This window comes from Saimiri boliviensis, chromosome X (assembly GCF_048565385.1).
Source record: "Saimiri boliviensis isolate mSaiBol1 chromosome X, mSaiBol1.pri, whole genome shotgun sequence".
NCBI lineage: Eukaryota > Metazoa > Chordata > Mammalia > Primates > Cebidae > Saimiri > Saimiri boliviensis.
This window is the reverse complement of record NC_133470.1, coordinates 6,519,108-6,533,183: the sequence shown is the minus strand read 5'-3', so window position 1 is coordinate 6,533,183 and position 14,076 is coordinate 6,519,108. Positions and strand designations below refer to the sequence as shown.

The 14,076-nt window shown below is 44.2% G+C and overlaps 1 protein-coding gene across 1 annotated transcript in view; it reads left to right on the top strand.

The window, feature by feature from the left end:
- Positions 1 to 13,592, top strand: part of GPR143 (G protein-coupled receptor 143) — a 41,118-nt gene extending 27,526 nt beyond the window's left edge. The window contains exon 9 of the mRNA XM_003920292.4: positions 13,170 to 13,592. Coding sequence (XP_003920341.2) covers positions 13,170 to 13,264 — 95 coding nt within the window. The 3' untranslated portion in view covers positions 13,265 to 13,592. The remainder of the gene's footprint in view (positions 1 to 13,169) is intronic.
- Positions 13,593 to 14,076: the final 484 nt, after the last annotated feature.

Genomic DNA, 14,076 nt, shown 5'->3' with positions numbered 1-14,076 from the left:
CACCTGAGGTCAGGAGTTCAAGACCAGCCTGACCAACATGGTGAAATTCCATCTCTACTAAAAATATAAAATTAGCTGGGCATGGTGGCTCATGCCTGTAATCCTAATGCCAGCACTTTGGGAGGCCAAGGTGGGTGGATCATCTGAGGTCAAGAATTCCAGACCAGCCTGACCAACATGGTGAAACCCCATCTCTACAAAAAATACACAATTAGCTGTCATGTGTAGTGCATGCCTGTAATCGCAGCTACTTGGGAGACTGAGGCAGGAGAATCACTTGAACCTGGGACGAGGAGGTTGCAGTGAGCTGAGATTGCACCATTGTACTCCAGCCTGGGCAACAAGAGTGAAACTCCGTCTCAAAAAATAAAAACAGAAACAAAAATATTTGGAATGAAGGTTCACTTTCAGGCGACAAGTTTGGTTTACTTTGAAGGCTAAAAGACATGGTAATGAATTAATGGACTGATTCCATGATTCAGTACTGTTGGGAGCCACGAAGGGAAAGAGACATAGTTCTGGCTGAAGCTAAAAGACAGAGAGAGTATATATTTACAGGCTTTCCATCTGGTACAAATAGTTCACGAAGGATGAGGGACCCACCTGCTGGAGCTGCTGTTAGTCTGTAGAGTTACTGATACCATCTGGGGAATGAAGCAAAAAAATATTATCTTGAATTATTTGGCTTTGTATTCCCATCCTGGTGTTTTAAAGCAGCAGAGCAGATATTTGACAGTCAAATAAAACACTAGAAATAACAATAAAAGTCCCCTGCACCCCACCCCAATCACCAACAAACAAAATCCATCAGCATTTCCTTACTTCCCCTCCTTCCAGCAAGCTGTTGCCTAGATTTGCTGCTCAAAGGTTGGATGTTTTCACATAGAGGTTTTAGAAAAAGCAAATAAAGATCCAATAGAAAAATAAGCAGGGCAGCCATCCCAGAAGGCTGATCTCTTTGAGGGCTCCCTGTTTTTGTTTTTTTTTTTTTTTGAGACAGGGTCCCCTTCTATCACCCAGGATAGAGTGTAGCAGAAGGAACACGGCTCACTACAGTCTCCACCTTCTGGCTCAAGTGATCCTTCCACCTGAGACTCCTGAGTAGCTGGGACTACAGGCACATACCGCCATGCCTGGCTAAGTTTATTTTATGGTTTTTGGAGAAAATTAGTTTTTTTGGAGAAATGGGGTCCCATTATGCTGCCCAGGCTTAATTCTTTTTAGATTAATGTATACAAATTCCTGCAAATGTGCTCTCTCTGGGGTCTCAAGTGGTCCTCCCGCCTCAGCCTCCCAAAGTGCTGGGATAATAGGCTTGAGCCACTGCACCCAGCCCCTTAGCTTTTTTAAACAATTGAGATATAATTCATATGCCATAAACTTCACCCCTTAAAATGGCACATTTCAGTGGTTGTGCACACATTACCGCTGTCTAAGTCACAACATGTTATCACTGCAGAAAGAGACCCTGTGCCCGCCATGAGTCATTTCCCATCTCTTCTCCCCAGCCCGTGGCAACATGAATCTTTTCTGTGTCTGTGGCTTTGCTGTGCTGGACCTCACATAGAAAGGGCATTGTGTAATCTTTGTCCTGTTGTGTCTGGTTTCTTTGACTTTGGATGTGTTTTCTAGATTCACCTATGTTGTAGCAAGTGTCAGAACTTCATTCTTTTTATGGATTGATAATATTTCACTGTATGGATATATTTATTTATTGATTGATTTACTTTTTTGAGACTGGGTCTCACTCTGTGGTCCAGGCTGGAGGGCAGTGGAACAAACACGGCTCACTGCAGCCTTGACCTCCTGGGCTCAAGTGATCCTTCCACCTCAGCCTCCTGAGTAGCTAGGACCACAGGCGAGTGCCACCACATCCTGCTAATTTTGTTTGGTTTTGTGTCTTTTTTCATTTTATTTTGTAGAGCTGGGGTCTCCCTATGTTGCCCAGGTTGATCTTAAACTTCTGGCTTCAAATGATCCTCCCACCTTGGCCTCCCAAAGTGCTGGGATTATAGGCCTGAGCCACTGCGCCTGGCCCATTCTTATTCTGTTAATAACTCCTTATGACTGCCCAAAACTCTAAGAGGCTGTGTACTAGGAGCTGAGTGGGGTGTAGATACTGGGATGTGTAAATCTGGCCCTCAAGGATCGCACAGACCGTACAAATCATTCTATTCTAATAATAGATCAATCAATGGAAACGGCAATTTGAGAAAACATTGGAGGAAAAGGAAAGCCTTTTGAGAAAAACGGGAAATACAATCAGTACTTTTTATTGTGGGAAGAATTCCTGTAAAAGTGGCAGCTGCCTATTTAGGACTCCGAGGACATATTAGGTAACACCTGTCAGCTCAGGCTTCTTGAGGACAGAGCTTGAAGCACAGAGTACATTTTCAAAATTAACAACAAACATCTGCAAAAGTGTAAAGTGGCCTGGCCTGGTGGTATAAACCTGTATTCCCAGCTACGCAGGAGGTTGAGGAAGGAGGATCACTTGAGGCCAGGAGTTGGAGTCCAGACTGGGCCACATAGTGAGGCCCCATCTCTTTGGAAAAAAAAAAAAAAAAAGAAAGTAGTGGCGCAACTGAGGTGGTGGTTAGAGTTGTAAGTCTGCATCTAGTCACCCTTTAAATATCTTTTTTTTTTTTTTTTTTTTTTTTTTTTTGATATGGAGTCTTGCTCTGTCACAAGGCTGGAGTGCAGTGGTGTGATCTCAGCTCACTTCGACCTCCACCTCCTGGGTTCAAGCGATTCTCCTGCCTCAGCCTCCTGAATAGCTGGAACTACAGGCGTGTGCCACCATGCCCAGCTAGTTTTTGTATTTTTAGTAGTCAGGTTTCACTGTGTCGGCCCAGATGATCTTGATCTCTTGACCTCATGATCTACCCGCTTCGGCCTCCCAAAGTCCTGGGATTACAGGTGTGAGCTACCGCGCCCAGCCTCAATTATCTTAAAATTGTTCATAACATGCAGTCATCACCATTTTGTATGGTAACCCTATGCAGGAATTTGTCTACATTAGTCTAAAAAGAATTAAGAGGCTTTTATTCAGAAATTAAATCAATTAATTTGCTGCCTAGGACACTTCACCTTTTCAAATATTTCCACATTTGACTTTTGGCTCTCATCACCATTGTATTGTCTGGGGACAATTTTAGGATACCTTCTAAATCTTTCCTGGTCAATATGTCTCTGGGGCCACTTGCCTGTCACTCTAGAATGTGCTTCTCTCTGTCGGTGGCGGGGGAAACACAGGTGTCATTCAGATTTTCCTACCAGAGTTTTACCTGCTTATGGGCAGCGGGATCCCTGGGACTATGTAAGTCCTCACCTATAACCCCCCGTCATACCTCCCCACCTCCTCACTAAATAGAGGTGAATTTGGGAAAGTTAAGTGTGCATCTGATACTACTTCTGTGCATAAAGTCACGGAAAACTCCTTACCAGAGCCTCTTTCCTATTGACTGCACCTGATCATTACTACCTAAGCAGATATAGAGAAAACTTAGCCATGGGCTTCTCCCTCTGTAGACTGTGGAAATAAAGTGCAACTTGTTCATCATACCCTTAAGATCCTACGACTTTGGCTTTCACTACAAGACCAATAGGCTGGTATGGAGCCTTATTAAGTATCTGATATAGTATCTGACACTGTCTAGGTACTTCACACAAGTTAACTGAATTTTGTCTTAAACAAATATTCAACACCATTTTAGCCAGGATGGGTGAGTGTTCCTGAGAAGTAAAATTTGTAAAACTCACAAGTAAGTAAGGACAATAATATTTTTTATTTTTAAAAACCTGTGAAGGGTTAAAGGAACACAGGCAATGTAGGACTATGTTGGTTTTGGAACGCTGGTGAGAGTTCCTGGAGGAGGCAATGTGCCGCCTGAGTCTTACATGATTGAACAGCATGGGAAAAGAGCAGACAGAAAATCCAGATGAGGAAGAAGCCAGGTGGCGAGTTAGCACAGGAAGTCTGCGTCTTGTTTGGGGATGACTGTGGCTCAGCGTGGTATGGAGGTATTGGAGGAAGGTAGAGAAGTGGTGAAGGGTTTATAAAGATTCTGCTAAGGCATTTGAGCTTCATCCGATGGCCAATGAAAGGGCAGTTAAGGTTTTTTTAAGTGGAAAGACACTGCGATTTGCTTGTAGGATCAGCCCAGTGCATGGGTGTGAGAGAAAACATGTCATGCATCGTGTTTTGTGATGGTGGAAGCAGTTTCCATTGAAGGTTCTGTGTCTCTGCATAGGAAGGCAGACAGCTGCTGGACGGAGCTCAGTTCCACACCTGCCACCATTGTGCTTTCTTGCTGAATACTCTGCTCATCAAGTTGAGGTGTCTGGATCTGGGAGAATCCTAAAGAGAGCCCAATTGCATATCACACCCATCCCACCATTCTTGGTTTGACCCACAATTCTCCCTATGCTCCCACAATTCTGTTTCTCCAATAATTCCCTGTCTCTCCCACAATTCTGTGTATCTCCCACAATACTCTGTATTTTCCCCAATTCTGTATTTCTCCCAGAATTCCATGCCTCTCCCAAAAGTCAGCATTCTCTCCCTACAATCACCGGTCTCTCCCACAATTCTGTTTTCTCTCATAATTCCCTATTTCTCTCACAATAACATTCCCCTCACAATCATTTTCTCCCACAATTTTCCATTCTATTTTTTCTTGAAAATCTGTTTTCTTCTATAATCTATTTTCTACCACAATCTGTCTCACCTACAGTTCTCCATTCTCCACTCTAATTTGTTCTCTCCCACAAGTCTCCATTCTTTACTACAATTCCCTGCCTGTCCCTCAATTCCTCCTCTTTTCTGTAATTCAGTCCTTTGTTTTTTCCACAGTTCTCTTTCCCACAATACCTTGAGTCCCCCACAATCCTAATCTTTCCTACAATTCCTCGTTTCTCCCACAATCCCTTTTTATAATTTTTCAGAATGTCATGAATCTCCCATAATACCTGGAATCTCCCACAAGCCTTGTCTTTCCCACAATTCTGTGTTTCTCTTACAGTACCTTGAGTCCCTCACAACCCCATCTTTCCCACAATTCCTTTTTTCTCCCACAATACAACTTCACAATTTTCGATAATGCCTTGTGTCTCCTGAAATATCTTGTGTCTCCCACAATTCCTTCTGTCTCCCACAATCCTTGTCTTGTTCCAGCAATTTCCTGTTTCTCCCACAATCCCCATCTTTCCCACAATTTATTTTTTTTCTCCCACAATATGGTTTCACAAATTTCCATGCCTTGCATCTCCCAAAATATCTTGTGTCTTCCACACTTTCTTTTGTCTCGCAAATTCCTTGTCTTTCTCCAGCAATTTCCTGTTTCTCCCACAATCCCCATCTTTCCCACAATTTCATTTTTCTCCCACAATAAAGCTTCACAATTTTCCATAATGCCTTGCATCTCCCATAGTATCTTGAGTCTGCTGTAATTCCTTTTGTCTTCCACAATCCTTGTCTTTCTCCAGCAATTTCTTGTTTCTCCCACTACATCGTATTTCTCTAACAATTTCTTCTTTCCCACATGTCTCTTCTTTCTCTCACAATTTGCCTTTTTTTTTTTTTTTTTTTTTTTTTTTTGAGATGGAGTCTCATTCACTCAGTCACCCAGGCTGGAGTGCAGTGGCATGATCTTGGCACACTGCAACCTCCACCTCTTGGGCTCAAGCGATTCTTGTGCCTCAGCCTCTGGAGTAGCTGGGACTACAGGTGCACATGACCACACCCAGCTAATTTTGTACTTTTAGTAGAGAGAGTTTCACCATGTTGGCCAGTTTAGTTTCAAACTTCTGACCTCAAGTGATCTGCACCCTTTGGCCTCCCAAAGTTCTGGGCTTATAGGTGTAAGCCACCTTTCCTGGCCAATTCTCCATTCTTCTATTTCAGGAATCTTTCTTTTATAATTGTATTCAAAAGAATATGTACCACATTCTTTCTGCCTTGTAATCCCATTTCTCCTACAACTTATTCTGCACCATAATTCCTTTTCTACCAAGATTTAGTATTCTCTCCCATCATTTCCTGCTTTTTCCACAATTCTCTATCCCACCCATAGTCCTGTATGTCTCCCACAAGTCTCTTTCCCACAATGCCTTGTTTTCCCATAATTCTTTGTTTCTCCCACAACTCTCTGTTCTCCACAGTTCCTGTCCTTCCCCCAATTCCCTGCTTTCCCAGGATTCCTTATTTATCCCACAATCTTGGTCATTCCTACAATTCTCTGTTTCCTCCCATAATTCTCTGTTCATCTCACAATCCCTGTCTTTCTCATGGTTGTCTGGTCTCTCCCACAGTTCTCTGTTTCTCATGTAAGTCCCCATTTATCCAAAAATCTTTGTCTTTCCCACAAATTCTCTTTCTCCTACAATTTTTTATTCTTTCACAAATCTTTTTTTCCTCTAATTCTACTCTCTACTACGTTGTCTCACATGCAGTTCTTTCATAATTTTTCATTTTCTGCCACAATTTACCTCCCAAAATTCAACATTCTCCTCCACAATTCCTTTTCTCACAGTTTCATCACTTTCCCATAACTCTCTATTCTTTCCCATTAATCCTTTGTGCCTGGCACAGTTCTCTTTTCTACAGTATTTTGCCTTCCACAATTCTTTTGGTCTCCCACAATTCCTTTTATTGCCCCCAATTCCCTGTTCTCTCCCACGATTCTCTGTTATCTGCTCTCTCTCATAAATCTTTGTTCTCTCTTACAATTCCATTTTCTCCCATGATTATTTATTCCTCACACTTCCCTGGCTCTCCCCAAATTCTCTTTCTGTCCCACAGTGCCTCATTCTCACTAAAATTCTTATTTTTCCTACATTTTTCTGTTATATCCCACAATACCCTGCCTCTCCCATAATCCTTTTTCTCTCTTATGTCTCCTGTTCCTAAAAAACACACCATTTTGTTTTTTCCTATGATTCTGTCTTTTCCCAGAATTCTTGCTTCTCCCTCCAAATTCTGTTCCCTTCTACACTTTCCCATTATCTTCCATATTTCTCCATCATTCTTAGAACTTTTTTGTATTTTTAGTAGAGATGGGGTTTCACCATGTTGGTTAGGCTAGTCTCAAACTCCTAACCTCAAGTGATCTGCCCATCTTGGCCTCCCAAAATGTTGGGATTACAGGCGCGAGCTACCATGCCAAGTCTAAGATTCTCCTTTGTTCACTGCATTTTGTCTCTCCTACAAATTCTCTTTCCCCAAATTTCTGTTGCATCTCACAAAGGAAATTATTCTCCCAGAATTCCAATTCTCCCACTATTTCCTCTTTGTGACTTCCCATAATTCCTTGCATCTCCCACAATATATTAAGTCTCACACAATTTCTTGTGTCTCCCAATTCCTTGTGGTTGTCAAATTCCTCATATTGCCCACAGTTCCCCATTCTCTTCCACAGTTCTCCATTCTCCCCCATAGCTCCCCATCTCTTCCCAAATCCACTTTGTCTCCTGTAGTTCCTCATTTCCCCCAGAATTCTCATTATTTCCCACAATCATCCTCCCTCATAATCTTTTATCTCTCTCACAGTCCCTTGTTTTTCTTACAATTTCTGTTTCCCTATTGTCCTTTGGATGCTGTTTAGCCTTTTCTGTGTGTATACCTGGATTTTAATAATCTACTGCAATAGAAGCCTGCTGGGATATGGAATTTAAAAAACAAAAATGCTTTTTTTTTAAGATGATGTCTCACTTTGTCGCCAGGCTGGGGTGCAGTGGCATGATCTTGGCTCACTGCAACCTCTGCCTCCGGGTTCAAGCGATTCACCTGCTTCAGCCTCCCTAAGTAACTGGGACTACAGGTGTGCGCCACCATGCCCAGCTAATTTTTTGTATTTTTTGGAGAGACGTGGTTTTGCCATGTTGGCCAGGATGGTCTCAATCTCTTGACCTCGTGAACTGCTCGCCTTGGCCTCCCACAATGCTGGGATTACAGGTGTGAGCCACCGCGCCAAGCCATAAAAAAGCTTTTCAAATATAAATAAGTATTCTCTCAGAGCAATTCTTTCAAGAAAGCAAACACCCAAAGCCCCAGCTCTTTTCCGTCCCATGCCTGTTACCCTCTCTAGTTTCAGCAGAGCCCTGTTGATTCATTCAGATATGGACAACAAGAAGTGTGCGGGAGAGAGAGGGGTGCTTTGGGCAAGCTGGGGCTTGTTTCCACAAGCAAGTGGTAGAGATAAATGTGGGCATATGGAGGAAAGTAGGAAAGGCAAGAGTACCTTTTCTGGAACAGGAGGAGTCATGCTTCAAACAGGAGACTTTGGGACACTCAGAGGCTGCCTTTCAAGGCTGCTGCTTTTCACTGCTTCTGAAAAGCCATCATGTTAGCACAGACTTCTCTTCTCCTCTGTCATTTGCAAAATTTCTTATAAGCTGTTAAATGAGCCACCTCCCAATGGCAAGGCCCCTTACCTAACACCAGGTATACACAGAATTTTTTCAGCAGCCTATTCTCCAAGTAGCACACTGAGACACTGCCTAAGAATTGGACATTATTCTACTCCTTTGCAAAACCCACCCAGCTCAGGTGAAGTGTCAGCTTGGGCTCTGGGAGATCAGCTTTCTCCTCAGTGGCCTGCTGTTACTTTGCCTCTCCCTAAAAGTAACACCTGGTGCCTCCATCAACTGTAGTTGCTATGAGGGTGTGGAAGAGAATATACCCCAGGGCCTTGGACTTTGTTGGGCTGGCCAGATCAAATTTAACACCTTGAAGTGGAGTTGGGCCAGGTGCCATGTTTTCTATGGTTCATGCTCAGTGCCCTCTGGCTGGTTGGGGTTTCAGTTCTAGGACTTCACAATTTTTAGGGGATCTGAAAAAGGCAGTAGACGGCACAAGGGACATCCAATATACAGTCATGCATCACTTAACAATGAGGATACATTCTGAGAAATGCATGTTAGGCAATTTCATTGCTGTGTGAACACCACAGAATTCACTGAAACCTAGAGGGTATACCCGACTACACACCTGGGCTGGATGATAGAGCCTCTTTCTCCTAGGCTACAAACCTGTAAAGCATGTTACTGCACTGAATACTGTAGGAAGCTGTAGCACAGCAGTACTTGTATATCTAAACATAGTTGAATATAGAAAAGGTACAGTAAAAATGCAGTATTATAATCTTACGGGACCGCTGTCACATATGTGGAATGTTGCTCAAAATGATCGTTATGTGGTGCATGACTCTATGTCCAAATCTCAGATCTGCATGGGGCAAAGGGAATCCCAAGAACCTGCCTATACTTGCAAGGCTCATTAAAGGGGGCCACGAGGAAGGGGACTCGCCCTTGGGTACCATTAGGTCACTGGGACATGCATTTTCTGCAGGGATGTTAGACTTTCACAGATTTTGCAATAATTGGGACTTAGTCAACATCTTTCAACAGCCTGGTTGAATTATTATCTTCTCAGAAACTTGCTCAGCCAGCACATTCCCTGCTCACAAGAGACCTTTAAGACCAGCAGAGAAAACCCTTGGAAATTCAGGGCTGCTGGAAAGCACTTATCGAACTGAGCACAGGCAGGCTGGGCTGGGGCAGCTCCCTCCTCGCAGAATTTGCTTCAAGAAAGTTGTCATGCATAAATATTCTCTTCCATGGAGCCCTAGGGAGAGGATGAAAGCACTAGAAATTCTTCAAAGCCACAGGACCCAGAAGTGTGAGGTCACGGGGGAGTTTCCTCAGTCCAGACCTTGATCACAAGCCACCATGTGACACCCCAGCCCAGAGCCTATTTGAAAAGAACTACAGAAATCACAAATGAGTTCCCATGAATCCAGATGTCCTCATAAACAGTTGTGACCCTGTTAGAATCAAGTCTTTTTGAAGTGTCACCAGCCCCCTTCCAGCAAGAATGCTGCTCCGGAACTGGAAGGCTCCTTTAGAAGTTTTCCCAGCTGGTGTCTGGGCTCCAGGAAAAGCAGGTTCACCACGCTAACAAAAGCATCCTCTCCACCATCCTTCTGGGCCACCCAGATGCTCCTCAGGATCTAGCTGGGCGATCCACGGCCAGATCCATCCTTGACTCCCTTTACCTGCCCTTCAAGGAGCTCATCACACTTGACGAGTTACTCAGACCAAGATTCTCCCAGACTCATCCTAATCCAACCCTGGGAGGAAGATCTGAGTGCTGTGTCTTCCCGCAGCCCATAGCGCTTGTGTATGTGCATGCAGGTGCATGTGTGTGTATCGGGGGACACAAAAATATTGCATTTACCTTTATCTGGAGGTGGGATCTCTCTGTTGCCCAGGCTGGTGTGAGATGGCATGATCCTGGCTCACTGCAGCTTCAAACTCTTGGGCTTAAGAGATCCTTCTACCTCAGCCTCCCGAATAGCTGGGACCACAGGCACACACAATCATGACTTTTTTTTTTTTTTAAGAGATAGGGTCTATGTTGCCCAGGCTGGTCTCAAATGCAAGTGATCCTCCTTACTTGACCTCCCAAAGTCCTAGGGTTACAGGTGGACCCATCACACCCAGTCCACACTTGCCTTCTTGTTAATATTGCCATCTCTGTCCGTCGCTCAGGATTTCTTAATCCTTTCTAAGCACATCTCTCCTGATGTCACAATTTCTCACCTCTTCTTTTCTATATAACTCTTAATGTTCTTTTCTGTTCCTTACACGTCCTCTCAAACTCTGCATTTCTCTCTTTTAGAATTGTGCTTGCTTCTGCCCTTCTTTATACTCAGGTCTTAATGAGAGCTCCAAGGGACTAGTGCTGCATCCCGTTGCTGTCAGGGCACTTACGTGATTTACTGACCCATTCCCCATGTTTATTGGGCACCCTTGAGATGGCAGGTGTTGTCTGGGGCATTAGGTACACTATGGTGACTAAGACACATTCCCTGTCCACTGAGACTCTCCACTCTAGTGGCAGAGACAGAATGAAAAACACAAACAATGATAGCATATTCCAGCCAGGTAGTGGGAAATGCTATGAAGAAAAATCAGGGAGGAGGTAGGAGTGTGGTTTTAGAGAGGGTGTCCCGAGAGTCTTCCTGAGCATGATGTAACATTAGAATTGAGACCTTAATGAAGCGTAGGAGCCACTAGAAAATCAGAAGAGCTTTACAGGCATAAAAAGAGAGGCGCAAAGGCCCTGGGACAGGACCAAGCCTGCGGTGAGAGGGAGAGAGGCAGTGTGCTTAAGGGTGTGAAGGAGCAGAGAGGAACACAGAGGAGGCTGCAACTGTCAGCAAGTCCCATGGGTGGAGGGATTTGGAGGCTTTTTGGAGCACAGTCACTTGCCCCATCTGTTGTTAGAAAGGCCACCCTCCATTGTGTCTTCCACCTGTGTATTCCCCATGCACAGCCCACAACCTACGTTGCGGATGGAGCAAGTACTCTAGGATATTTGGGGATTGGAAGAATAATTCTGACATTGTTTCCAAAGGGTCTCACAGATTCTGAAGGAAGATGTGTTGCTGGAATTGATGCAGGATTTTATTCTCACTTTGCAAGCTGGGGACTTCTGCCTGGTGATGTCCTGGCCAGGTCTTACTGGGCATGCTACCTGTTGCAGGAGATGGCCTGCCCACCTGGCCTGCCTGGGCCAAGTCTGGCTTGCACACCAGTTCCCGAGTTCTTGTCCTGTGCCCAAGAAGAATGACGTTCACTGACTACAGAAGAGTGAGCAAGGCAGGGAGATTTACTGAGTGATGAAACTGCTTTCAGCAGAGAGGGGCTGTGGGGTGGTCCCTCTGCCTGAAGGAGGGAAAGTCCCCCTAATATGGCTGAGTCCAGGGCTTTTAATGGCTCAGAATCGGGGAGGGGCAGGCCTTACATAGTATTGGAAAAGGCAATATTTGATTGGTTTAAAGGCATTATTCAAAAAGAATTAATCGGGAAAGGGCAGGAACAGAACTTTTCACTTTGGGTGTGGGTTTCCTCTGGGAACAGCAGTCCAGTTTTTCAGCCTTCAGGCTGTTTTTGGGTTGAAGGTGGGGTTGAAACTCCAAACTGGAGACCTGCCCCTATCTGCCTAGACATTTGGCTGCCTCCTGTCACTATGAGAATGATGACTGACATCCAGGATTACTCTTTCGATGGGAGTGACATTAACTTTCATACTGCTGATTGCTGCCTACATTTTTTCCCCTGCTCATATTGTGTCTGCTTTTTGTAAACCATCATATTCTGGACGGAGGATAGGAGAAAGGGGAAAATTGATTAATAAAACAGGACCAAAGGAAATAAAAATGAAATCAAAGCCAGGTAGAATTAGCCCCACATAGTTAGACTGGATTAGTAGTTTGGCTTTGGGCTTTCTAGATGGGGACTAAAGAGAAAATGTGACCAGTTACATGACTCTTCATGATTTAAAAGAAAACATTGCACATGGACGCAAATTGCCATGAAATCCAGGCCTGAGAAAAATGTCTCCAGTGATTTCTCATGAAGGGAATGCTGAGCATATTTGGACAAATACATTCTGGTATTTACAAAAATATCATGCATCACTTTATCTTATCTAGGGTCACGATCAGAACAAATGAACCCAATTTGACAGAGTTACCAGGCATGTACTATGTTTGTAGTTAGTGTATTTAGTTGGGCCTTGGGAGATGAGTTTTCCACGAGTAGAGTTAGTTGCTGATGGGGAGGAGCTACTTGCTAAAAACATATGGCATCGTCCGCGAAAAGACAGTTGGGAGGTGGCATAGTTTTACAGAGTGGTGGTCTCCCTCCCTTTGGGCACTTCCTGGAATTGAGTGTAGGTAGCCAGACAATCATAGGGTCCTTGTGACCTGACTCACCATCCTCAGCAGAAGCTGCACCAGTAGTCACAAGGGTGCGCTCTGCTGCTAAATCAGACAGCCCATGTCCCGGGGCTCCAGAACCTTCCTAAACCAATAGTTGCGTCACTTGCAGCATCTGTACCACAGTCACCTATCAGCTGGCCTAGGTGATTCTGTAGGAGTTGTTTCATCTGTTGTAATAATTTAATAAAATGTAGACAGACAGTTGATGTAGATTTCCACCCCTCCCACCTTTTTTTTTTTCAGATGAGATGAATGCTAGGACTTTGGTCAAAGTTGGTACGTGAAAAACTCTGTGCACTGAATACTGAGCATTTTCTGAAGCTGATGACAAACCTGCTAGAATGCAGACACAGTCACAGTCTTTTGTCTTTTCCTCTCCAGGTTCTGATGCCAGCACAATTGAAATTCACACTGCAAATGAATCCTGCAACAAAAATGAGGGTGACCCTATTCTCCCAACCCATGGAGACCTATGAAGGGAATATGCTGGGGGTCCAGACCTCATATTCCTGACTCTACAATTCTCATTCTTTAGAACTGTGATCTTACCTTCCCATCACTGCACTGCCAACGCGTAGCAGCCCCTAAATCTTGCTCTCATTACCAGTTAGTGCTTCTTCCCTGTGAGCCTTTAGGATAGGAGAAATGATTCATGCACATGCATCTGGGAATGGAAGAAGCCCCTCCACACCGCTCTGCAGCTTCTCTAGCCTCTTTGTTGCCACTAGGAAGTTTTCGGAGGCTGGCTGTAAAGTAAATGTAAGGTCCATGTCCTTGAGAAAGTAGTTAAATAAAACAGTTGTGACTGAGCTCTCAGCCTGACTTGGATTCTGTCTTAACAACACTTCTAGCAAAATAAAATGTATGTACAGTTATGCATTGCTTAATGATGGAGATGAGTTCTGAGAAATGTATCATTAGATATCACTGCTGTGTGAATACCATAGAGCGTACTTACACAAACCTAGACAGTACAGGCTACCGCACACTTATGCTGCATGGTAGAGCCTATGGCTCCTACTCTACAAACCTGAACATCATGTGACTGTACCCGATAACTGCAGACAACTGTAACAGTGATATCTAAACATACCTAAACATAGAAAAGGAGCCGTAAAGATGTGATTTCTAGAGCAAGTGCTCTTGTCTAAGCTTATTGATGATGCCAAACAGCAGCAAGGTAGAGAGGCAGCAGCAGGAATAGGAAACCAGGGCCCCATGGAGCAGCTGCACAGTCTGGCCTCCCAACACACCATGGGGAAGAAGAGAGCGTGACTTTGGTCACGAA